This window comes from Natrix helvetica, assembly GCF_964273705.1.
Source record: "Natrix helvetica genome assembly, chromosome: 2".
Classification (NCBI taxonomy): Eukaryota; Metazoa; Chordata; class Lepidosauria; order Squamata; family Natricidae; genus Natrix; species Natrix helvetica.
The window spans coordinates 294,029,066-294,053,617 of record NC_138552.1 but is presented as its reverse complement, the minus strand read 5'-3'; the positions used below and the strand labels follow the sequence as shown (position 1 = coordinate 294,053,617).

The 24,552-nt window shown below is 45.4% G+C and overlaps 1 protein-coding gene and 1 long non-coding RNA gene across 2 annotated transcripts in view; one reads left to right on the top strand and one right to left on the bottom strand.

Annotated features, from left to right (window-relative positions):
- Positions 1-24,552, top strand: part of DOC2B (double C2 domain beta) — a 180,966-nt gene that overhangs the window by 54,863 nt on the left and 101,551 nt on the right. Inside the window, exons 3-4 of the mRNA XM_081945470.1 lie at positions 6,568-6,591; positions 18,671-18,745. Coding sequence (XP_081801596.1) covers positions 6,568-6,591; positions 18,671-18,745 — 99 coding nt within the window. The remainder of the gene's footprint in view (positions 1-6,567; positions 6,592-18,670; positions 18,746-24,552) is intronic.
- Positions 1-24,552, bottom strand: part of LOC309388304 — a 276,665-nt gene that overhangs the window by 178,463 nt on the left and 73,650 nt on the right. The gene's annotated exons all lie outside the window — the stretch shown is intronic.

The window sequence follows — 24,552 nt, the reverse complement described above, 5'->3', positions numbered from 1 at the left end:
CCCCTGCTTCTCTCACAATGACAACGCTGGGAGTTCTCACTTTGCACTTGAGCTTCCTGTTCCTGTGCAATAACGTGTATTCTATTGGTTGTTGTCAGACTCCCATGGGGTCAGGTAGGAGTTATGTAGGGGTCATAGCTTGCTCTTTAGCCAAAGTACAAATCCTAGGTGTTTGTCTGGTTGAAGTTTGGTCCACTCTGTGGGTGGAAGCGGTTCTATTGTGGCTTAATGGCTTTGCCCCGTGTTGGATCTTGAGTGAAGGCTAATCTTATTGTTCAGCCTTGGCTGCAGGGAGTTTCAAAATATCCCGTCTTGAACGGATTTCTGCCTGCAGTATTTGCTTTACCTATGAATAGAGCTATCTAGATACTTGGGGGGGTGCTAAGGCAGAACTTCCCTGATATCCCCACTCTCATAGTAATCTTCCTTCCTTCCTTCCTTCCTTCCTTCCTTCCTTCCTTCCTTCCTTCCTTTCTTTTCTTCTTTTTCCTTCCCTATTCCTTCCTTCCTTCCTTCCTTCCTTCCTTCCTTCCTTCCTTCCTTCCTTCCGTCCTTCCTTCCTTCCTTCCTTTTCTTCTTTTTCCTTCCCTATTCCTTCTACCTTCCTTCCCCTCTTTCCTTCTTTCTCCTCCCTTGCTCTCTCCCCACCTTCCCTTCTTTTTCCTTTGCCTTTCCTCTTTCCCTTCCTCCTTTCCTGTCCCTTCTTACATGCTCGAATGCAAACATTTCTCCTTTTGTTTTATTTTTGCTTTGCTTTGCTAGCTGTCGGCCATTGAATGCCCAGCTTGGGAGGGCTGTGCGTGGCCCCCTGAGCCTCATTATCGGTAGGGTTGGCCTCCTGCAGCCCCCTGCCAGTGAAAACTGAGATGGGGGGGGCAGGCGCCTGTGGCCCTCCCGTGCTCCATTTTTGCTGGCACAGGCAGCGTGGGCTGGTCCTTTGCTGTGTCCAGGGTGGCTATGCAGGCCAGTTCTAAGCACCCTGCAGGCTGGGTGCGGCTCTCGGGCCTTGTGTTTGACACCCCTGTTCTCTACTATATTTCAGACAAGTGATTGTCTAGAGTAGGGATCGGCAATCTTAAACACTCAAAGAGCCATTTAGACCTGTTTCCCACAGAGAAGGAAACACCGGGGACCACCAAACCTGACTACTTCCCGAGTGGCCACAAAACGAGCTCTTGAATTAGTAGCTGAACGTTCAACTAGTAGTAGGGGACTGGAGACTAAAAAGTAGTAGGGGACTGGAGACTGGAGACTGGAGTAGTAGGGGACTGGAGACTAAAACATGAAGAACGGTTGCAGGAACTGGGTATGTTTAGCTTAAGAGAAAGAAGGCCTAGGGGAGACAGGATAGCAGTCTTCCAATATCTCAGGGGTTGCCACAAAGAAGAGGAAGTCAAACTATTCTCCAAAGCACCTGAGGGCAGAACAAGAAGCAATGGGTGGAAACTAATCAAGGGGAGAAACAACTTAGAACTGAGGAGAAATTTCCTGACAGTTAGAACCATTAATCAGTGGAACAGCTTTTTCTCCAGAAGTTGTGAATGCCCCAACACTGGAAGTCTTTAAGAAGATGTTGGATAGCCATTTGTCTGAAGTGGTGTAGGGTTTCCTGCCTAGGCAGGGGGTTGGAGTAGAAGACCTCCAAGGTCCCTTCCAACTCTGCTATTATATTGTATTGTATTGTATAGTTGAATTAAACGCCCTGCTTTCTTTGAAACTTTTCTTTTCTCGGATTTATCCATGGTTGGCCTACCAGAGTCAAAAAGCTCAATAAATCGCATGCTGGCGGGTGTGGCACATATTTTTGAGCGACAGGGAGCCACAGCAGAGGGATAAAAGAGCCCACATGCGGCTCCAGAGCCCTGGTTGCTGACCCCTGGTCTAGGCCAGTGATGGCAAACCTTTTTTTGCCTCAGGTGGCAAAAGCACGACATTCTGCGGACCCGTGTGCCCACCCCATAATTTAATGCCCTTCCCTGTGCCGTGCCCCCTGGACATGCATGTGTGACACACACACACACACACGTCCTGCGCAAGCGCACACGGCTTTCTTGGAGTCTGTGGAGGGCGAAAGCGGTCTCCCCTGCCACCCCAGAGGGCGAAAAACAGCCCAATGCGCAAACCGGAAGTCCATTCCCAAACTTCCGGTTTGCGCATTGGGTGGTTTTTCACAAAAAACAGCCGAAAATTAGCTGGCCAGCGCAAGCATGCGCGCTGGAGCTGACAGGGCAATGCCTCACGTGCCCTCAGAAATGGCTCCGCGTGCCACCACCCGTGGCACCTGTGCCATAGGTTCGCCATCATGGGTCTAGACAGTCTTGTTAAAGACCTCCCGTGATGGAGCACCCACAACTTCTGGAGGCAAGCAGTTCCACTGGTTAATTGTTCTGACTGTTAGGAAGTTTCTCCTCAGTTCTAAGTTGCTTCTCTCCTTGATTAGTTTCCACCCATTGCTTCTTGTTCTACCCTCAGGTGCCTTGGAGAATAGTTTGACTCCCTCTTCTTTGGGGCAACCCTTGAGATATTGGAAGACTGCTATCATGTCTCCCCTAGTCCTTCTTTCTCTTAAGCTAGACATACCCAGTTCCTGCAACCGTTCTTCGTATGTTTTAGTCTCCAGTCCCCTCATCCTCTTTGTTGCTCTTCTCTTCTCTTCTCTGCACTATACAATACAATACAATAGCAGAGTTGGAAGGGACCTTGGAGGTCTTCTAGTTCAACCCCCTGCCTAGGTAGGAAACCCTATACCCTTTCAGACAAATGGTTATCCAACATCTTCTTAAAGACTTCCAGTGTTGGGACATTCACAACTTCTGGAGGCAACTTGTGTTCCACTGATTAATTGTTCTCACTGTCAGGAAATTCCTTCTCAGTTCTAAGTTGCTTCTCTCCTTGATTAGTTTCCACCCATTGCTTCTTGTTCTACCCTCAGGTGCCTTGGAGAATAGTTTGACTCCCTCTTCTTTGTGGCAGCCCCTGAGATATTGGAAGACTGCTATCATGTCTCCCCTAGTCCTTCTTTTCATTCAACGAGACATACCCAGTTCCTGCAACCGTTCTTCATATGTTTTAGTCTCCAGGCCTTTAATCCTCTTTGTTGCTCTTCTCTGTATTCTCCTTCTCCCTCTCATCCCCACATACTTTGCCAAGCCAAATGATTCAGAAAGAGAAGTTTACAAAGGGAAGGACAGGCCGTTACTCCACACTCCACGTCCATCTTATTACCAGAAAATAACCGCTACGAACATCACATTCTTGTTAGGTCTCCATTAGGGATTTATAACACTCTTTAAATCATTGCCGTGCCAAAATAGCAGGATGAAGAATGAGTTTTCTATCATTTCAGCAGTGACTGGTTGTTGTGGCCTGCCAGCGCCCAGTGGAGCTGGCAGCAGATTCGGACAGTGAGGAGGCTGGGGAGGAACCTGGGCCAGTCCTGGAGTCTGGGGAAGGCTCTGATGAGGGCTCTGTGTCGGAGGCAGAGAGGGGGCCAGGGCCATTCGACAGTGATCAGCTGCCTTCGGAGTCAGACATCAGTGGGGCAGAAGAACAGCTGGAGCCTGTTCCCAGTGTGCGCATGCGCAGAGTCGCCAGAAGAAGAGAACAGCCAAAGAACAGAGGTCGACTTGGGAGTAAGGCCAGAGGTGGACGATGAATGGCCCCTCCCAGAGGAAATAAAAGAGGAGCAACAGGGGAGTGGAGTTTGCAGGAGACCATTAGTTCGCTTAATTGGTTCGGGACTCTCCGAGACTCCTTGCCAAGTTTTGCAGATATGGGCCTGGCAGCTCTCCAAGCCAGAGAAGGTCTGTGATTGTAAATCCTTCCTTGAAAGACTTTGCTGGATGTGAATGAGCTGAATTCACAGTCAATTAATAAAAGGATTTTTTGTTGGTACAGGAGTTTGCTTCATGCTCTTGGGAAGCCTCGGTCAGAACGCGGCTTCATGCTACGAAGACATTGGGGACCATGCCATTTGTAACAAACTGAAGCGACGTTGAAATAAAGGCCGTCCTCATTTAGTAGCCACGAGTAGGACGTGTTTGTAAAGTGAAGCAGTTGCTAAGTGAAACCGCCCCTGTTTATCATCTTAGTTCAGCTTTCCTTCGCTTTATTAGACCTGCCAGGGAGGGTTGCCAGTGCAAGGACTGGTTGTAAAATTACTTTTTCATCATCATAATAACTACGAATGTTTGTTAAGAAAAAGAGATTGTCAGGAAGGTACTAGATTGTGCAGAAATGGATAGACTGACCTTGAAAATTAAACAGAAAGAAGATGTAGAATATGATCAAACATGGAACCTATTTTACCAATGGTTGGGAAAAAGGGGCTGGAAATTAAGAATGTAAACTTGCATTGTTGAGCACATTAAATACCCAGACAACACAACGTTTATTAAGCACTAAGAAATGTATTTAATAGAAAATCAATGAAATAATAATAATAATGATTACAAGTGTTTGTTAAATGAGGGAGTCACTAAACAAGCCTGCAATGATAGACATACAATACAATACAATACAATACAATACAATACAATACAATAGCAGAGTTGGAAGGGACCTTGGAGGTCTTCTAGTCCAACCCCCTGCCTAGGCAGGAAACCCTGTACCGTTTCAGACAGATGGCTATCCAACATCTTCTTAAAGACTTCCAGTGTTGGGGCATTCACAACTTCTGGAGGCAACTTCTGTTCCACTGATTAATTGTTCTGTCAGGAAGTTTCTCCTCAGTTCTAAGTTGCTTCTCTCCTTGATTAGTTTCCACCCATTGCTTCTTGTTCTATATTCAGGTGCCTTGGAGAATAGTTTGACTCCCTCTTCTTTGTGGCAACCCCTGAGATATTGGAAGACTGCTCTCATGTCTCCCCTAGTCCTTCTTTCTCTTAAGCTAAACATACCCAGTTCCTGCAACCGTTCTTCATATGTTTTAGTCTCCAGTCCCCTAATCCTCTTTGTTGCTCTTCTCTGCACTCTTTCTAGAGTCTCCACATCTTTTTTACATCGTGGCGACCAAAACTGAATGCCGTATTCCAAGTGTGGCCTTCCCAAGGCCTTATAAAGTGGTATTAATCCTTCACGTGATCTTGATTCTCTCCCTCTCTTGATGCAGCCTAGAACTGTGTTGGCTTTTTTGGTAGCTGCTGCACACGGCTGGCTCCTATTTAAATGGTTGTCCACTAGGACTCCAAGATCCCTCTCACAGTTACTACTACTGAGCAAGGTGCCACCTATACTGTACCTGTGCATTTCGTTTTCCTTGCCTAAATGTAGAACCTTACTCTTTTCACCATTGAATTTCATTTTATTAGATAGTGCCCAATGTTCAAGTTTGTCAAGATCCTTCTGTATCTTAAGCCTATCATGTGAAGAATGATTGCAAGATTTGGGTTTGTCTAGTTTAATGAAAAGAAGGACCAGGGGTGATATGTTAGCAATCTCCCACTATTTGAGGGGCTGCCCCAAAGAAGAGGGAGTCAAGCTATTCTCCAAACCACCTAAATGCAGGACAAGAAGCAACGGATGGAAACTAATCAAGGAGAGAATCACTGTGACTCAGTTGTGGTCATAGGTTGAGGACTACCTGTAAAAAGAAGAACTAGCTAACTAGCTAACGGGATTATACGTAATATATTAAATATGGCTGTGATTGTGACATTGATTGCAATGATTTCTCTAGCTTATTTGCGCGCACGGGTGTGTGTCTTAATTTCAGAACCAAATTTTAGCAAATGCCACTTTATGTATCTATCATCTGAAACCAGGCTTCATAAGTGTCACTGTGAGAGGAATCTTGGAGTCTTAGTGTTCTAAATATGAGCCAGCCATGTGTGGTTGCAGCAAAAAAAGCCAATGCAATCCTAAATTGCATACCACTCTATAAACCCTTGGTAAGACAACATCTAGAGTACTGCATCTAGTTTTGGTGACTACACCGTAAAAAAGATGTGGAGACTCTAGAAAGAGTGCAGAGAAGAGCAACAAAGAGGATTAGGGGACTGGAGACTAAAACATATGAAGAACGGTTGCAGAAACTGGGTATGTCTAGATTAATAGAAAGAAGGACTAGGGGAGACATGATGACAGTCTTCCAATATCTCAGGGGTTGCCACAAAGAAGAGGGAGTCAAACTATTCTCCAAGGCACCCGAAGGCCAGACAAGGAATAATGGATGGAAGCTGATCAAGGAGAGCTTCAACCTGGAAATAAGGAGGAATTTTCTGATAGGGAGAACAATCAACCCATGGAACAGAAGTTGCCTTCGGAAGTTGTGGGAGTTTCATCCCTGGAGGCTTTCAAGAAGAGACTGGGCTGCCATCTGTCAGAAATGGTGTAAGGTCTTCTGCTTGGGTGGGGGTTGGACTAGATGACCTACAAGGTCCCTCCCAACTCTGTTATTCTGTTATCTGTGTATGTTACTAGTGCTTAATATTTCACTTCCATCCTTTACTCATTTCTCTCTTTTTTTCTTTTTTCTTTTCTGTTTTGTGTTTGCCACTCCCTTCCTTTGGTGGTCTCCCCATCTTCCATTCTGCCACCTTCATTTCATGTCTTGGCTGCGATAAACAGATGCCCCAACCACACTTCCAAAAGGTAAGGTCTCTTTCGGCTCTACATCCCACCCCCCCCACACACCCCCACCACCCGCTCTGTGTCCTCCCAGGCAGGGTTGTTGTGATCTCCAACAGATGCTCCAGTGAACTGAGGGATGCATTCAACAGCCACAGCTTTAAAGCAGCCGCATCAGTTCCTGCAAATTTGCAATAGATGGAAGAGTCATCGCAGCTGCGTTATCCCAGGAGGGAGAAACGACTGTCTTTAAAAAAGAAAAAAATTGCAGTCAGAAATTACAGGTAGTCCTCGACTTACAACCGTTCATTTCAGCACCGTTCGAAGTTACAACGGCACTGGAAAAAGTGACTTATGACCCTTTTTCACACTTACGACCGTTGCAGCACGATCCCATGATCAAAATTAAAAAGCTGGGCAACAGGCATGTACTTATGACTGTTGCAGTGTCCCGTGATCATGTGATCTCCTTTTCCGACAAACCAAGTCAATGGAGAAACCAGATTTGCTTAGCGCTGTGAGGACCAGCCTGTGGTACTTGCGCATGAACAGGTGGCATGCAGAGCCCCCTCTCTGCCGGCACGCCAGCTCTTGCCCCATCTCAGCTCCATTGCGCATGCACGCATGCTTCCTGCTGGCCAGCTGGTCTTCAGGTCTCTGACACGCATGTGTGTGAAGTGGGGTGCTTGCATGGGACACACAGGTGCGCATGCATGGGAACGGCGCATGCGTGAGGGTGTTCGCATTGCATTTGGGGGGTTCATGTGTGCGTCCCGTTTTGGGCCTGGTAGACCTCCTGCACCAACCTGGAAACCAAAAATGGGTGGGGGGGCGCATGCGTGCATGTGGGGGGAGGGCCTGCACGGCACATGTGTGTGTGGGGTGCGCATTGCATTTTGGAGTTTCACATGCTCGCATTCACACGCTCTCACACGTTGGGCACTTGGCACCAAAAGGGTTAACCATCACTAGCTTAGGGACTGTACGATTCTCTTAACAACTGCAGTGATTTGTTTAACAACGGTAGCTAGAAAGGTCGCAAAATGGGGCAAAACTCACCCAACAACCGCCTTGCTTAGCAATTGAAATTTTGGCCTCAACTCTGGTCGTAAGTTGAGGACTTCCTGTAGGCGAGAACAGTGCCGAAGTACGTTTGCAACCTGAATTGAAAGCAGAGACCAACCTGAATCCTGGTTAAATGTAGGCCTGGAGAGCTAAAAGAGTAAGCAGAACCGTCGCCAAAAAAATTCATGACTGATAGTCCTGGATTCTCAACCACAATAGAGCCCAACATTGATGTTGTTAAGTGAGATATGTGCTCAGTGAACTTTGACCCAGTTCTACGACATTTCCTGCCACCGTTGTTAAGCGAATCATGGCATTTGTTAAGTCGGTCACACGGTTGTTAATTGACTCTGGCTTCCCCGTGGACTTTGCTTGTCAGAAGGTTGCAAAAGAGGGAATCGTAGGATCCCGGGACACTGCGACCCGTCATAAATAGAAGTCAGTTGCCAAGCGTCCGAATTTTGACCATCGTAATGGTCGTAAGTGTGAAAAACAGTCACAGGTCACTCTTTTCAGGGGCGTTGTAACTTCGAGCGGCCACTAAACGAACCTCTGTAAGTCAAGGACTACCCGTATTTTAAGCTTATTCTACTCTTTTCCTGATCGACCACCGCCATATCCTCGGTGAGGAAAATTAGATGCAGGAAAAAAAATGGCGGCTTTTGTGGCCTATAATGAGCCTCAAATGGCTTTTCCTAAACCGGCACCCTCTCGTAACCGCTACACTCCACTCCCCGCAGAATTGGCCAATGGCTCTAAATCCCTTCCGTGTAGCCTTTTTCAAGAAAAGATCACCTTGTGGCCTCTTTTCCTCCCCTCCAGCCATCTGAGCTGGCCAATCAATCGATCGGTTTTCGGGGAGATCTACCTTCATTGATTAGAGGAAAGACTGGATTTGAATAGATGACTGCAACCGGAAGCTGCTTAGAGATTCTTGGCATTTGTGGTTTTGATGACGGGGGGGGGGGCGTCCGGGGGGAAGATAATAGAAAAAGAATGGAGCTTTTTGGGGGGTGATCATAGAGCAGGGATGGTTAACACGTCCCAAAGTGTGAGCGCTTGTGAACGCGCGCATTTGGAAGTCCAAAATGCAAGGCGCACCCCCGCGCATGCACCTTGCAGCCCCCCCCCGCATGTACATGCATCCCACACGTATGCTCCCCGCTTCCCCTTGCTTCCAGGTTGGTGCAGGAGGCTTAACAGGCCCACATGCGTACACCCCCAGCCCTGCAATGCGAGGCTCCCTGCGCATGCGCCGCTCCCATGCATGCGCAAGTGCGCCCCCCGCAAGCACCTCCTCTCACATGCGCGACAGAGCCCCAAAGACCAGCTGGCCAGCGAGAGCCATGCATGCATGCGCTTTGGCGACCGCTGGCATGCCGGCAGAGAGAGCCATAGGTTCGCCATCACAGTCATAAGAGATAACCTTATATCGGCCCAGAATCACATGTTTCCCTTTGTGTATTAAGCATTTAATACACAAATAGATAAACAAATACATAAAACCACGCTTGAATTTGTGGCAAAAGGAAATCAGAATTTATTCCCTTCATTTCTATGATATTGTGGGGTTTTCCCCCCCTTTGTTCGGTTTCTTCTTTTCTGTTTTTATCTTCTCTTTGTTCTTAATGTGTAGTAGTCCTCAATGGAACTGCATCTACATGGAGGGAAGTTTACAGTGGGGTACCCCAAGGCTCTGTTTTAGGCCAGTGCTCTTCAACATCTACTAATTTACTTGGACTTCATAAGGCATTTGATAAAGTAGACCATAACCTACTACTAGATAAAGGAGAAGAATGTGGGTTGGACAGCATCACCACCAGATGGATTGGTAACTGGCTGACCAACCGCACTCAACGTGTAGTCCTCAATGGAACTGCATCTACATGGAGGGAGGTATGCAGTGGCTCTGTTTTAGGCCCAGTACTCTTCAACATCTTCATCAATGATTTGGATGAGGGGAAAAATGGGGAACTCGTCAAATTTGCAGATGACACCAAGCTGGCAGGAATAGCCAACACTCCAGAAGATAGGCTTAAGATACAGAAGGATCTTGACAAACTTGAACATTGGGCACTATCTAATAAAATGAAATTCAATGGTGAAAAGAGTAAGGTTCTACATTTAGGCAAGAAAAATGGAATGCACAGATACAGTATAGATCAGTGTTTCTCAAACTTGGCGACTTTAAGTCCTGTGGACTTCAACTCCCAGAATTCCCCAGCCAGCTATGCTGGCTGGGGGATTCTGGGAGTTGAAGTCCACAGGACTTAAAGTCGCCAAGTTTGAGAAACACTGGTATAGATGATACCTTGCTCAATAGTAGTAACTGTGAGAGGGATCTTGGAATCCTAGTGGACAACCATTTAAATAGGAGCCAGCCGTGTGCAGCAGCTGCCAAAAAAGCCAACACAGTCCTAGGCTGCATCAACAGAGGGATAGAATCAAGATCACGTGAAGTGTTAATACCACTTTATAAATCCCTGGGAAGGCCACACTTGGAATATTGCATCCAGTTCTGGTCGCTACGATGTAAAAAAGATGTGGAGACTCTGGAAAGAGTGCAGAAAAGAGCAACAAAGAGGATTAGGGGACTGGAGGCTAAAACATACAAAGAACGGTTGCTAGAATTGGGTCGTCATTCTGATGTGTCGTGCTCTATAGCATGGGTTTTGAGGGTAGAAGTTAAAACAGTTTACGTCCAGGATGTAGATATTTTCACAGCCCTTTTCTGGCACGTGCAGTAAGCTGAGGATTGCCTGTAGTTCAACTGTCAGACTGTGTGAGGACTGGACCTAAGTTAACGTTTTTCAGTACCGTTGCAATTTTGAACGGTCACTAAACAGAATGGTTGTAAGTCGAAGCCTCCCTGCATGCTTTTTTTTTAAAAAAACCCGTCCTCTTCCTGCTTTAGCCCAGCTTTGATTTCTCTTCAGTTCCAGATTGAAGGCTCGTGAATTCTTTCTTTTTTTCGCCTTGTGAATGCGACAGCCAGATGCTATCATAGAAACCACGCCAAGGCTGCCCGTACCCACATCGCGCCGGCCCATGGGCGCTGCTGTCTTTGTGTAGGTGTGCGTTTAAAGGAAATCGGTGTGACTCAGATTCCCCACCGCCCCCCTTGGACAGTTTCATTCAAGGGGGATCCAGCCAAATTATCCCGCGGGGAAAAGACACGTATCTGAGAAAGCCACCGGCTCTGGCGCCTGACGGTTTTAATGCTTTCGGCAATGCGACAGGGGGCCTGGAAAAGCTTTATTCTCGCTTTCCTGAATGCTTCGTCAAAAGCTTTGCGCTTCTAACCGCCGAGCCGTTGCGGCGGTGGAGAACTTAACCTGAACACCTGGAATGGAAATGCAGCTGCCGCGTATGCGCAGAATTTCAATGCAGAAGTTTATGGGAGTGAAGGATCAGATGATGGGATGTATGCACAGATGAGGCCCTTGGGGGGGGGGGAAATCAGACGGGATAGGCGTGGATGGATCGGACAGGGGAGCGAGGAATATGGATTCTGATAAAACGTTTTCTCTTGTCTTCGTTTCTTTGCCTTGGCCATTAAGAACTTTGCTCCTTTCTTCTCTCTCTCTCTCACTGAAGAGAGGGGGGGGGTCGAGGGGATTATTTGCATCAGATAAATTTTTGTTCTTTTATTCTGCTCTGCAATAGGAAGGGGGTGGGGTGGGGTGGGGTGGGGGGGCTACACATTAACAGCAAGACAAAAGTTAGCACCTTAAAACCACTAGCCAGGATGTTAGGAACAAGAATAGCTCACTTATACATCCTTATAATTAGATAATATATTATGTTATAGATATATAATTATAATTATATATTATGTTATACATTATATAATGTATAATTATATAAATATAATGATGAGAATAGCGGGGAATTGTAACCAAGTCTACAACTAAGCCAAAATTAGGCTGGGGTGGGTGGGGTGGGGGTTAAAAGCACAATGACTATAGATGTATACTTTGTTGTTCTATTTCTTAAAAAAAACAAGAAGGAAGAAGATATCTGTTAAAATGAAATATGCATATTGAAAAGGAATTATAAACACCATCAACATAAAATGGAGCTCGCTCAGAGGCTGAAATGCACCAAGGAAATGAGATGAAGAGTGTGAAGTAGAGGAGAGAAGTAAGGGAAGAAGAGAAGGATAGGAGAGAGGGCGTGGGTGGGGGGAAGAGGAGGAGAGAAAGAAGGAGTGGAAAGGGGAGAGAGGAGAAGGAGAGAGGAAGGGGAAGTAGAGAAGGATGACAGAGGGAAGAAAGGAGGTAGGGAGGAGGAGAGAGGGAAAAGAATAGGGTATAAATATGATGTATGGAGAGCAGAAGAGCCAATAATTGTTTTTGGGAGTTGATGGTAAGGTGAATTGATGTAAACATTTAATAATTCAACGTGATGTTGGCTATGTAATAATATGCATGTGATTATGAGCTATGAAAATGGAAAAATAAAAAACTTAATATGCAAAAAAAAAAAAAAAGAATAGCTCACTTATAAGAAAACCCCCAAAACCCACATAGCAATACAATACAATACAATACAATACAATACAATACAATACAATACAATAGTAGAGTTGAAAGGGACCTTGGAGGTCTTCTAGTCCAACCCTTTGCCTAGACAGGAAACCCTATACCATTTCAGACAAATGTCTATCCAACATCTTCTTAAAGACTTCCAGTGTTGGGGCATTCACAACTTCTGGAGGCAACTTCTATTCCACTGATTAATTGTTCTCACTGTCTGGAAATTTCTCCTTAGTTCTAGGTTGCTTCTCTCATTGATTACAATACAATAATACAATACAATACAGTACAATAGCAGAGTTGGAAGGGACCTTGGAGGTCTTCTAGTCCAACCCCCTGCCTAGGCAGGAAACCCTATACCATTTCAGACAAATAGCTATCCAACATCTTCTTAAAGACTTCCAGTGTTGGCAAGATAACCATGACCTGGGGTGAAAAACAGGTGATGAGACATTGAGCTATTTAAGCATCACAAGCGTAAGGGATTTAGGGGGGCTGAAATCCAAATAACCAATCAATATTATCTGTTACTTTATTAAAAGGAAGGGCAAAGGGTTATAGTCCCTTGACTATAAAAACTGCTGATAAAATTCTAGTCTGGGCCCTTGGCTAGCTTTTCTTTTTTTGGGGGGGGGGGTAGAAAAAATTTATTTTTAGACAAACAAACAAACAAGACGTAAAACATAAAACCATCTTTCATCACATACAGTGTGTTGATTGGTTACAAGGCTTTTGTGCATCGTTTCCATAGTCCTCGCTTGAAATTTATATGAATTCGCATATTATCAGATCCAATATATTTATATACATTGTTATCATTGTACCTTATTGGTTTGACTATCGCTATTTATTCCTTCACTTTCAACGAAGTGTAGGATCATTTCTATTATAACAATTCATTACATCATCTTCAACCTATCCAATAATAAGATATCTTCATATTATATACAATGTCATTCTATTATTTCTGTATTGGTAACATTCTCTAGAATCTTTCATTTCCATGTTTTTTTTTTAATCTAACCATTGTTAAGATGAATCCCATGTCTTATAAAATTGTTTATCTTCTTGTTCTCTAATTTCAAATGTCAATTTACTCATTTCTGCAAAAAATGAGAAAATACCAACGCAGCAGGAAGTTATTTGCGAAATAATGGAATGGGCCCTCGGTTAGCTTTTCAAACCAGGGTCCTTATATCTTGGTACCAAAATAAAAGGTAATTAAAGTATGATTCTATATCACACCTTGTGTCCGGTGACTTATCGGCTTCGACACCAAGGAAGAGACCAGGTTTGGGGAGAATAGGAGGGCAGCCGGGCACCTTTCTGTGAGCAAAAACGATCCGGAGGAATTTGGCCAACCCGCTTTTCCAAAACGACTTAGATGAAGTGAATGTATTTGAATGAGATAGTAGAGCAGTTGTTTGTCAAATATTTTTTTTTATTCTCTTACGTACCATTTTAAGTATACATTCACACAATTGTTATTCTTCTTTACATCTTATACATTTATTATTTCATTTAATAAGTTATAATGTACAGTTTGGGTTGCTTTATTTACCATCCCTTCCTCCTTCTGTAACACCTCCTGTAACACCTGTACATTATAACTTATTGTTTTCCCTTTTCTCCCTCCCTCCCTTCTCTACTTTCTTCCTTCCTCCTCTCCTTCCCCTTCCTTCTTCCTTTACCTTTCTCCTACTCCTGTTCTTCCCCTTCCTCCCCTCTCTCCTTCTCTTTCTCTCCCTTCCACCCTCCTCTCCTTACCTCTTTCTTCCTCCCCTCCTCCTCCTCCCCTCATCTCCTCTCTTCCTTTCTTTTTCTGCTATTGTGGGAGCCTCTTTCAGCTCTCAATTTTTGTTTTCTTGGGACGATATTTCTGCAAACCCAAATATAATTTAATATCATTTCTTATTCCCTTTCCTTTGCTAGTCTACCCTAGTTATGTCCCCCCCCTCTTATATGGTTTAGGTTTAGGTTTATTTGGATTTATATGCCGCCCTTCTCCAAAGGACTCAGGGCGGCGTACAACATTAAAAAACACACATCCCAAAAGTTTAAAAAAATTAAATCCATATCCAAAAAAACAAACCGAATTTAAAAGACAATACATTTAAAATAAGTTAAAATTAACAGGCCAGGCTGGAAAAGCCAACTTTTTAGGGCGCGTCGGAAGGACCGGAGGTCGGGGATTATACGAAGCTCCGGGGGGAGCTCATTCCAGAGGGAAGGCGCTCCCACAGAGAAGGCTCTCCCCCTGGGGGTCACCAGCCGACACTGTCTGGCCGACAGCACCCTGAGGAGGCCAACTCTGTGGGATCGTACTGGACGGTGGGAGGCTACTGGTGGCAGTAGGTGGTCTCGCAGGTACCCTGGGCCTAAGCCATGGAGCTCTTTAAAGGTCATAATTAATACCTTGAATCGCACCTGGAAAACAACCGGCAACCAGTGCAGGCCGCCTAAAAGGGGTGTAACGTGGGAGCACCTAGGTACCCCCATGACAACCCACGTGGCTGCATTCTGGACCAGCTGAAGCCTCCGGGTGCTCTTCAAGGGCAGCCCCATGTAGAGAGCTTTGCAGTAGTCCAGGCGAGAAAGGACGAGGGCATGAGTGACTGTGCACAGGGCATCCCGATCCAGGAAGGGGCGCAACTGACGTACCAGGCGAACCTGGTAAAAGGCCTCCCTGGTCACGGCCGTCAGGTGTTCTTCTAAACTAAGCCGCGTATCCAGGAGGACTCCCAGATTGCGAGCCTTCTCTGAATATATACTTATATATTTAATATTTGCTTTTTTGTTTTCCCCTTCTTTCCCCCCTACAGTACAGTAGTATTTGATAGGCACTAACAGATGAGAGAGAAATGAATATTTGGGTATAGATAGGATAAGTACTGAATGAGTCATTATATGGGGGAAAAATGGAGGGGGAACTTGAAATATATCCCACTTTGGCCAAAAAATAAGCTTTGGGGGGAGGGAGATTTTATATATATATATATATATATATATATATATATATATATATATATATATATATATATATATATATATATATATATATATATATATATATATATATATATATATATATATATATATATATATATATATATCTCTTCCTCCTTTATATATATATAAAGGAGGATATATGTTAAAATTATTAATATAAAAAGATGTTTATTGAAATGAAATTACTAACACTATCAATATTAAATGGAGCCTGCTCAGATGCTGAAATACACCATGCAAGCAAAATGAAGAGAGAGGAAGAGAGGAAGGGAGACGAGAGGAGGAAGAGAGGGGTTAGGAGAGAGGGTAGAAGGGGGGGAAGAGGAGGAGAGAAAGAAAGAGTGGAAAGAGGAGAGAGGAAAAGGAGAGAGGAAGGGGAATTAGAGAAAAGAGGGATGGTGGAAGAAAGGTAGGGAGGAGGAGAGAGGGAGGCAAGAAAGTGATGGATAGGGAGGGTGGGAGGGAGTGATGGAGGAAGGAGGGAAGGAGAGAAGGGAAAAGAAGGGAGCGAGGAGAGGAGAGAAGGGAAAAGAAGGGAGGGAGGAGAGAAGGGAAGAAGGGAGGGAGGAAGATGACAGGGAAAAAGGAGGGAGGGAGAAAAGAGAGAAGGGAAAAGAAGGGGGAGGAGAGAAGGGAAGGGAGGGACGGAGATGACGGGAAAAGGAGGGAGGGAGGAGAGAAGGGAAAAGAAAGGAGAGAAGGAAAAAAAGGGAGGGAGATGAGAGGAGGAAGAGAGAGGTTAGGAGACAGGGTGAGGGGGACAAGGAGAAGTGGAAAGAGGAGAGAGGAGAAGGAGAGAGGAAGGGGAAGTAGAGAAGAGAAGGATGACAGAGGGAAGAAAGAAGGTAGGGAGGCGGAGAGAGGTAGAAGAAGCAAGAAAGCGATGGATATAAATATGGGTTTAAGTATGGTGTATGGAAAGCAGAAGTCGTTGGGGGTTGATGATAAGAGGAATTGATATAACATTGAATAATACAAAATAGTGTTGGTTAAGATGCAGTGATATACATGCGGTTATTTGTATGAAAATTTTAAAAAAGCATTTCAAAAAGAAAAGAGAAACGACTTAGAGGAGTGGAATAGAAGGGGAATTTACCAAATTGGCGGAGGATGCCAAGCTGGCAGGAATAGCCAACACCCTAGATCGGAGGCACCAAACTTGATTTCATTAAGGGCGGCATCAGAGTTGTGTTTGACCTTGGGAGGGGGCAGGGGGGGGCATGGCCAGCTCAACGTCACTCGTGTTGGGAGGTGCCAGTAGTAGAGCGCTCTGCCAGCGAAAATGGGCTCCAAAGATCAGTTACTCACCAACTGGTGGTCAGCAAGAAGAATGATTTGCATTGTTTATATTGCACTAAATCAGGGGTCTTCAAACTACGGCCCCTGGGCTGGATAGGTGCAATAAACGCTTGTGTTGCTGCAGAGAGTCTCCCCCTTCGGGGTCTTTTTGTGCGGGTCGGAGGGGGGCAGAAATTCTGACTTGGGGTCTGCTTCAGCCTCCTGGTGGGGTCTTTGGGCGAAGGCTGGAGGGAAGCTCAGCTGGTGGCCAAGAGCCGGAGGGCCTCGTTCCAGTGGGACTGCATCATGGCCTGGAACTGGCTGACCTTCTCAGCCCACTGAGCCTCCAGGCACTGGTCCCTGGCCTTGCACTCCCGCAGGTCTTCCCTCTGCTTGGACAGCCTATGCTGGTAGTCCTCAGTGAGGTGCTTCTGCTGAGCCTCCTTCTCAGTCAGATCCAATTTGAACTGAGCTGTTGTGCCAACTCTTTCTACTGATGGCTGCTCAGCTCCAGCAACTGCTTCCTGTTGGGGCCCTGAGGAGCCCTGGCGGGCAGGTGAGGAGGGGCGAGTAGAGGCCGTAATCCTCTTCGTTGCTCTTCTCTGCACTCTTTCCAGAGTCTCCACATCTTTTTTACATCGTGGTGACCAGAACTGAATACCGTATTCCAAGTGTGGCCTTACCAAGGCATTATAAAGTGGTATTAACCCTTCACGTGATCTTGATTCTATCCCTCTGTTGATGCAGCCTAGGACTGTGTTGGCTTTTTTGGCAGCTGCTGCACACGGCTGGCTCCTATTTAAATGGTTGTCCACTAGGACTCCAAGATCCCTTTCACAGTTACTACTGCTGAGCAAGGTACCACCTATACTGTACCTGTGCATTTCGTTTTTGTTGCCTAAATGTAAGAATTCCTGGTTGAGATTTATTCTTGAGCCTCCAGACTCCTTTGACAGCATAAAAACTGGAGATTCCTAAGTCTGGAAGTTTTGTTTGCAATTTGTTCCAGGTAGAATTTCGGAATTGCAAACAGGTATGTTTTCTCTATTGGCGGTCGGCCACAATGGTTTGCACAAACAGAGTGATCACAAATCAAAGATCCCTGTAATTTGGTAGCTGAAGAAATCCCTCCGTCACTTAAGCCTGGAATTAATTGCAGAGTTGGAACAAAGCGAAAATTTGCATCCAGAACAATAACGGGGTGTGAATTCTGCTTCAGCCAAAAAAAAAAAAAGTGAACGGAATCCTTGTATAAACAGGCATAGAATCAAAATCACGTGAAATATTAGTACTGCTTTATAAAGCTTTAGTAAGGCCACACCTGGAATGCGGCATCCAGTTTTGGTCACCCCAATACCAAAAAAGATGATGTTGAGACTTTGGAAAAAGTGCAAAGAAGAGCCACTAAGATGGTCAAAGGCCTGGAGACAGAAACATACGAAGAACGGTTGAAGGATTTGGTTATAGCCAATCTAGAGAAAAGAAGGACTTAAGGGGGACATGACGGCAGTATTCCAGTATTTAGAATGTAGAATAGAGCTGGAAGGGACCTTGGAGGTCTTCTAGTCCAGCCCACTCCTCAAGCAGGAGAACCTATGCTATTTCAGATAAGTGGCTGTCCCGTCTCTTCATAAAAACCTCCAGTGATAAAGCATCCATGATTTTTGAAGGCAAGTAAATTTCCACGGGTTAATTGTTCTCACTGTCAGAAAATTTCTGCTCAGTTCTAGGTTGCTTCTCTCCTTGATTAGTTTCCACCCATTGCTTCTTGTTCTACCCTCAGGTGCCTTGGAAAATAGTTTGACTCCCTCTTCTTTGTGGCAACCCCTGAGATATTGGAAGACTGCTATCATGTCTCCCCTGGTCCTTCTTTCTATTAAACTAGACATGCCCAGTTCCTGCGTTGAATTGGGGACTTTGAGCCCCTGCCCTGTTTTCAGCCTTTCTTAAGCCTGTGCGAGGGTAATCCTGCGTTTAATCGACTCCCCCTTGGCCCGATCCCAGCCGTCTCTAGCAGGGCGGGTGGCGTAATCATTAGACAGACACGGACGTGTTGTGTAAACAGGAGTGGATAAATTGGTTTTGCCTGGCATAAATCAGGACGGAGACACCACAGGCTCTGCATAACAAAGAGGACGCAGGGTTGATTGATAGCAGCTGGGATCTCCCCCCCCCCCCCACTTTATAATCTGTTTTTCTCTCTTTCCCTTCAGGGCCTGAAGCCGATGGACCATAATGGACTGGCTGATCCCTACGTGAAATTGCACTTACTCCCCGGAGCCAGCAAGGTGCGAGAGACCCTCTCTTTTATTTAGAGGGTTGGGGGGGCTTCACGGAAGCTGTTTTGTTCTTCTAGGAAAGGCCTCCCCTGCCAGCTCCCAGGGGCTGCCAGCTGCCCCTCTTCTTAGCCCAGACATGATCGTGAGCCCATAGGAGGTCAAGCCAGAGCGTGGCTGGTGCAGAGGAGGCTTTATGAGTAGGGGCTTCCTGGGAAACATAAAGGAGAGGAGGGAGGGAGGGAGGGAGGGAGGAGAGAAGGGAAAAGAAGGGAGGGAGGAGAGAAGGAGAGGAGGGAAAAGAAGGGAGGGAGGAGACAGGGGAAAAGGAGGGAGGGAGGAGAGAAGGGAAAAGAAGGGAGGGAGAAGAGAAGGGAAAAGAAGGGAGGAAGGAAGGAGAGAAGAGAAAAGAAGGGAGGGAGAAGGAGAGAAGGGAAAAGAAGGGAGGGAGAAGGAGAGAAGGGAAAAGAAGGGAGAGAGGGAAGAAGGAAGGGGGGAGGGAAAAGAAGGGAGGAGCAAGGGAGGGAAGAGGGGGAGGGAAGGAGCAGATGGGAAGAGGAAGGATGGTAGGAAGGAGATGGGAATGAGGAAGAAGGAAGGAAGGAGAGGAAGGATATAAAGGAGAAGGAAGAAAAGAAGCTTAGGTAGGTGATGGGAGTGAGAAAGAAGGAATAGAAAGAAGGAAGGAAGGAGATGGGAATGAGAAGGAAGGATGGAAGAAAGGAAGGAGAGAGGGAAGATAAAAAGAGAAAGGGAAAAGAAAAGGTAGAAGAGAAGAAGAGCAGAGAAAGATGAAGGAGGAAGAAAATGAGAGGACTCCATGGCAGGCTTAAATTAGGGAGGGGTGGGCTGAATTTTTGCCTTTGTCAAAGAATCTTAAACTGTGGAGATTATAATTCCTTGAAAAGGAATTGATGGGAGATTGCCTGGTGTTTTCCCACTGAGAATAGGAGGCTGGACTAGGTGACCTCGAAAGACCCTTGTCCTTTTGAATTTCTCTCTGCTCTGCCTTGGAAATACACATAAGAAAGACCCTTTTTGGCACAAGGGTTTGCAACCAAATTTAGGAATATTACATAGAAACCAAGAAAGAATACCTTTGAGTGTCCCACAGTTTTCAGATCAGGGGTCTTTTAGAGGCTGTAAAAATTTGGGCTGGGGTCCGTTGTCATGTGACCAAAACTTCACCAATATCCATAAAAACAAAGGAAGTTGGTGTGTGCAGAATCAGGGTTTACAGGATTGACTCTTTTGACCAAACTCTAATTTTCAGGCTATCTAGCTAACATCAAACCAACATTAAAAAATATATTTCAGCAGGCGGCAATACCAGGTCTTCCTCAACTTACAACGATTCCGTTTAGTGACTGTTCAAAGTTAAAACGGCACTGAAAAAAATGGACATATGACCGTTTTTCGCAGTTACGACTGTTCCGGCCTCCCCGTGGTCATGGGATCAAAATTCAGACGCTTGGCAACTGACTCATATTTATGACGGTTGCAGTGTCACGCGATCCCCTTTTGTGACCATCTGACAAGCCAAGTCCACGGGGAAGCCCGATTCACTTCGCAACTGTGGGACCCACTTAACAACTGCAGCAATCCATGGAACAACTGCAGCAAGAAAGGTTGTAAAATGAGGCAAAACTCGCTTGGCCAATGTCTCACTTAGCAACAGAAATTTTGGGTTTGGTTGTGGTCGTAAGTCGAGGACTACCTGTAGGAGAGATCTCTGCTATTCTGGGTCAATCCCAAAATTAAAATAAAATTTCAAAAATAACCCCTCAGAATTGGCCAGATCGAAATCATAGCATCCAGAGAAATGTGGGGCTTTTGCTGAAGATCTGAGGTGAAATATCGAGTCTTCATAAGGGATTTTTCTTGATTTATTTTGGGGGGGAATCAGGAGCAGGGTGGGGGCCTAGAGGTGGAGCTCTTGCCTCACAATCAAGAGACTGTGAGTTCGATCCTAGGCGGAGGCAAATATTTCTCTCTCTGAGCACAATGAGAATATATCTGCCGAACAAAACTCAGCATTGGGGACAGGAATGGCATCCGGCCAGTAAAGATTCAGTTCCATTTAACTCCACCCCGCAAGGGATTAAGGGGTCGTTAAATGAAGATGATTTGTGGGGGAATCTAGTTATGAAGATATAAAATCAGAAGAATGCTGTTGTGTTATTTCCCCTGGGGCCACAAATTCGAGCTGGTTGTGGTGCTTAACAATTCTGTGGCAACCTTTAGGAGGAAGAGCAGAATATGAATTATACAGTATACTAGGGGGGGAAAACAACAATTTGCACGGGTGAGTGGAGAAGGATATCCAAATTAAACAGGCCTCTTGAATCTCCTCCTGTTAATTAGTTGTTGCATTGCAAACAATCGCCTTTCTGTTTTGAAATGTGTGTGTTCCTGCCCTTATTTCCCGCGTGACTTTAAGGGAATTTTTATTGCCCATTAATTTAATCCAACCTTAGGGAGACAGTTGGTAGGCGGCAAATAAATTTAACAAACACCAACGGACAAATAAATACATTAAACACGCCGTATGTGTAGGTAGCTCTTGACACAGAAGCATTCTTTTAGTGACGGTTTAAAGTTGCGACAGCGTTGAAAAAAGCGACTTATGACTGATTTTTCACACTTACAACCTGCGTGATGAAAATTCAGACACTTGGCAACTGGGATGCACAGGAGTCCTTGATTTACGACCACAATTAAGCCCTAGATTTCTATTGTTAAGTAAGACATTTATTCAGTGGCTCCATTTTGCAACCTTTCTTGCCTCAGTTGTTAAGCGAATCACTTGTACCTGTTTTTACCAGATTTGTATCCTTCATTTCCTTTAGGGAAGTGAGGTAGGATACAACAGGTAGAGGTAGTCCTCAACTTAACGACCAGAATTGAACTGAACATTTCTGTTGCTAAGCAAGACAGTTGTTAATGCAACCAATTTCGTTGTATTTATTTTGTACAATGACAATAAAGACTATACTAAGTGAACTTTGCCCCGTTTTACGACCTTTCTTGCCACAGTTGTTAAGTGAATCACTGCGGCTGATCAGTGAGTCACCCGGCTGTTAAGCGAATCTGTCTTCCCCGAAGGTCGCAAAAGGGGGAATCACGTGTCCCTGGGACACTGCAGCTGTCATAAATACGAGTCAATTGCCAAGGGTCTAAATTTTGATTGCCTGATCACCGAAGTGCTGCAACGGTCGTAAGTGGCTCTTTTCAGTGCCGTTGTAACTTTGAATGGTCATTAAAGAAATCGTCGCAAGTCGAGAACTACCCGTAATCTTTTAATTTGGAGGGGCGTGGTGGCTTAGTGGCTAAGATGCTGAGCTTGTCGATCAGAAGGTTGGCGGTTCGGCGGTTCGAATCCCTAGCGCCGCGTAATGGAGTGAGCTCCCGTGACTTGTCCCAGCTTCTGCCAACCTAGCAGTTCGAAAGCATGTAAAAATGCAAGTAGAAAAATAGGAACCACCTTTGGTGGGAAGGTAACATCATTAAGTGCGCCTTCGGCCTTTAGTCAAGCCGGCTACATGACCACGGAGACCTCTTTGGACAACGCTGGCTCTTCGGCTTTGAAACGGAGATGAGCACCGCCCCCTAGTGTCAGGAACCACTAGCGCATATGTGCAAGGGGAACCTTTACCTTTTAATAAAGACATGGCTATGAGAGAGCCAGGAAAGATCATCTACTTAAGATTTCCATAAAGCCCTTGTTATAATACTTCATCAAAATTTTCTCTGTCAGCTTAACAGCCATGGAATTAAAAAAACAGCTGGCTAAGTGATTGATTAAAGACCGGAAAACCAAGAGTAGAAATAGACTTTTTTTCCCCCCACAAAGAAGTTGTGTAACGAGCGGAGTCACCCAGGGTTTTGTCTTAGGAGTGGTGCTGGTTTTTTTTAAACATAAAGCTGGTCCTCATTTAGCGACTGCAATTGGGGCTGGGACTCCTTTTGTTAAGCAAAGTGGCCGCCAAGTGGAAAAGTGCAGTTATGCTTTCCTTTTCCCCACATCCCCACCCTTGAGAATGCACATCCTGAAGCTGGGATAATTAGAGAATTAAGGCTTGTGTGTATATTCTTTGGAGAGAAAGGGATTGCAAGAGAGTAAGCAGACACACATTGGGAAATACAGGTAGTTCGTTCGGTGACCGTTTAGAGTTATACAATGGCACAGAAAAAGTGACTTATGACTATTTCCCCACGCTTATGACCATTGTGGCATCCCCATCGTCACATGATCAAAATTCAAACGCCTTGGCGACCGACTCATATTTACGACGGTGTCCTGGGGTCGCCTTTTGCAGTCTTCTGACAAGCAAATTCAATTTGGAAGTTAGATTCACTTAGCAAACGTATTACTAACTTAACACCTGCTGTGATTTACTTAACAATTGTGGCAGGAACGGTTGTAAAATAGGGCGAAAACTCACTTAAAAGTGTCACACCTGGCAACAGAAATTAAGGGCTCTGTTGCGTACCTGTACTCACAATAGAAAGCAATGTGTTAGCAGCTGCAAGCGGGTCGCACAAGCAGCCCAACGTGTTCCCCATTGTGTGCTTGCTGACTCTCTTATCATCCCTTCCTCTCCACTCTCTCCGTTCTGCGAGTGGAGGGAAAGACAAATATTTAAGCCAGGCGTGGAAAATCGCCTTCAGAAATAGCTTGTTGGTTTGTTTTCTTCCTCATCCCTCACTTGCTGAAGAAATCTCTCCACTCCGTGAGGGGGTGACTGTTCTGACTGAGGCTTCCCAAGAGCATGAAGCACACTCCTTGTCCCGACAAAAAACTCCTTTTATTAATTGTGAATTCCGCTCATTCACATCCAGCAAAGTCTTTCGAGGGAGGATTTACGGTCACAGACCTTATCTGGCTTGGAGAGCTGCCAGGCTGAGATCTGCAAAACTTGGCAAGGAGAGTCACCAACCAATGAAGCGAAGTAATGGTCTCCTGCAAACTCCACTCCCCTTTCGCTCCTCTTGGCCTTATTCCCAAGTCGCCCCTTCTTCTTTAGCTGCTCCCTTCGTCTGGCAACTCTGCACATGCGCACACTGGGAACAGGCTCCAGCTATTCTTCTGCCTCACTGATGTCTGACTCTGTAGGCAGCTGATAACTTTTACTTTACTTTACTTTTATTAGCGCTTGTAGACCGCCCCCTCTCCCAAAAGGGACTCGGGGTGGTGTACAGTCCATACAAGAAATACATCATATAAATAATTAAATAATTAAACAGTTAAAATTGTTAAATAGATAGATAGATGTGGAGGAGGTTAAAAAGAAGGTTAAAAAGAACTGTACAACTGAGTAAAGTATCTAAATATAGTTTAAAAAAACCCTAAAAATATCCCATAAATTAAATTTAAAAACAGTTCCCCTAAAATACCAGTTAAAAAATATGTCTGCCAGGAGGTAGCAATTATGAATGTGCCAGGCCAGCTAGTCGAAACAGGTGAGTCTTCAATTTTTGTCAGAAGGAGCGGAAGTCGGTGGTGGTTCTAATGTCGGGGGGGGGGGAGGTCATTCCAGAGGGTTGGGCCCATCACAGAGAAGGCCCTACTCCTTGGCGTCGCCCGTTGGCATTGCCTAGTGGACGGCACCAGGAGAAGTCCCTCCCTGTGAGAGCGAATTGGCCGCAGGGATGTGTGTGGCAGGATGCGATCCCGCAAGTAGCTAGGTCCTGTGCCATGGAGCACTTTAAAGATGGTAATCAAAACCTTGAAACGCACCCGAAAAACCACAGGCAGCCAGTGCAGCTCGCGCAGGAGAGGTGTTACGTGGGAGTACCTAGTACTCCCCATGACAGCC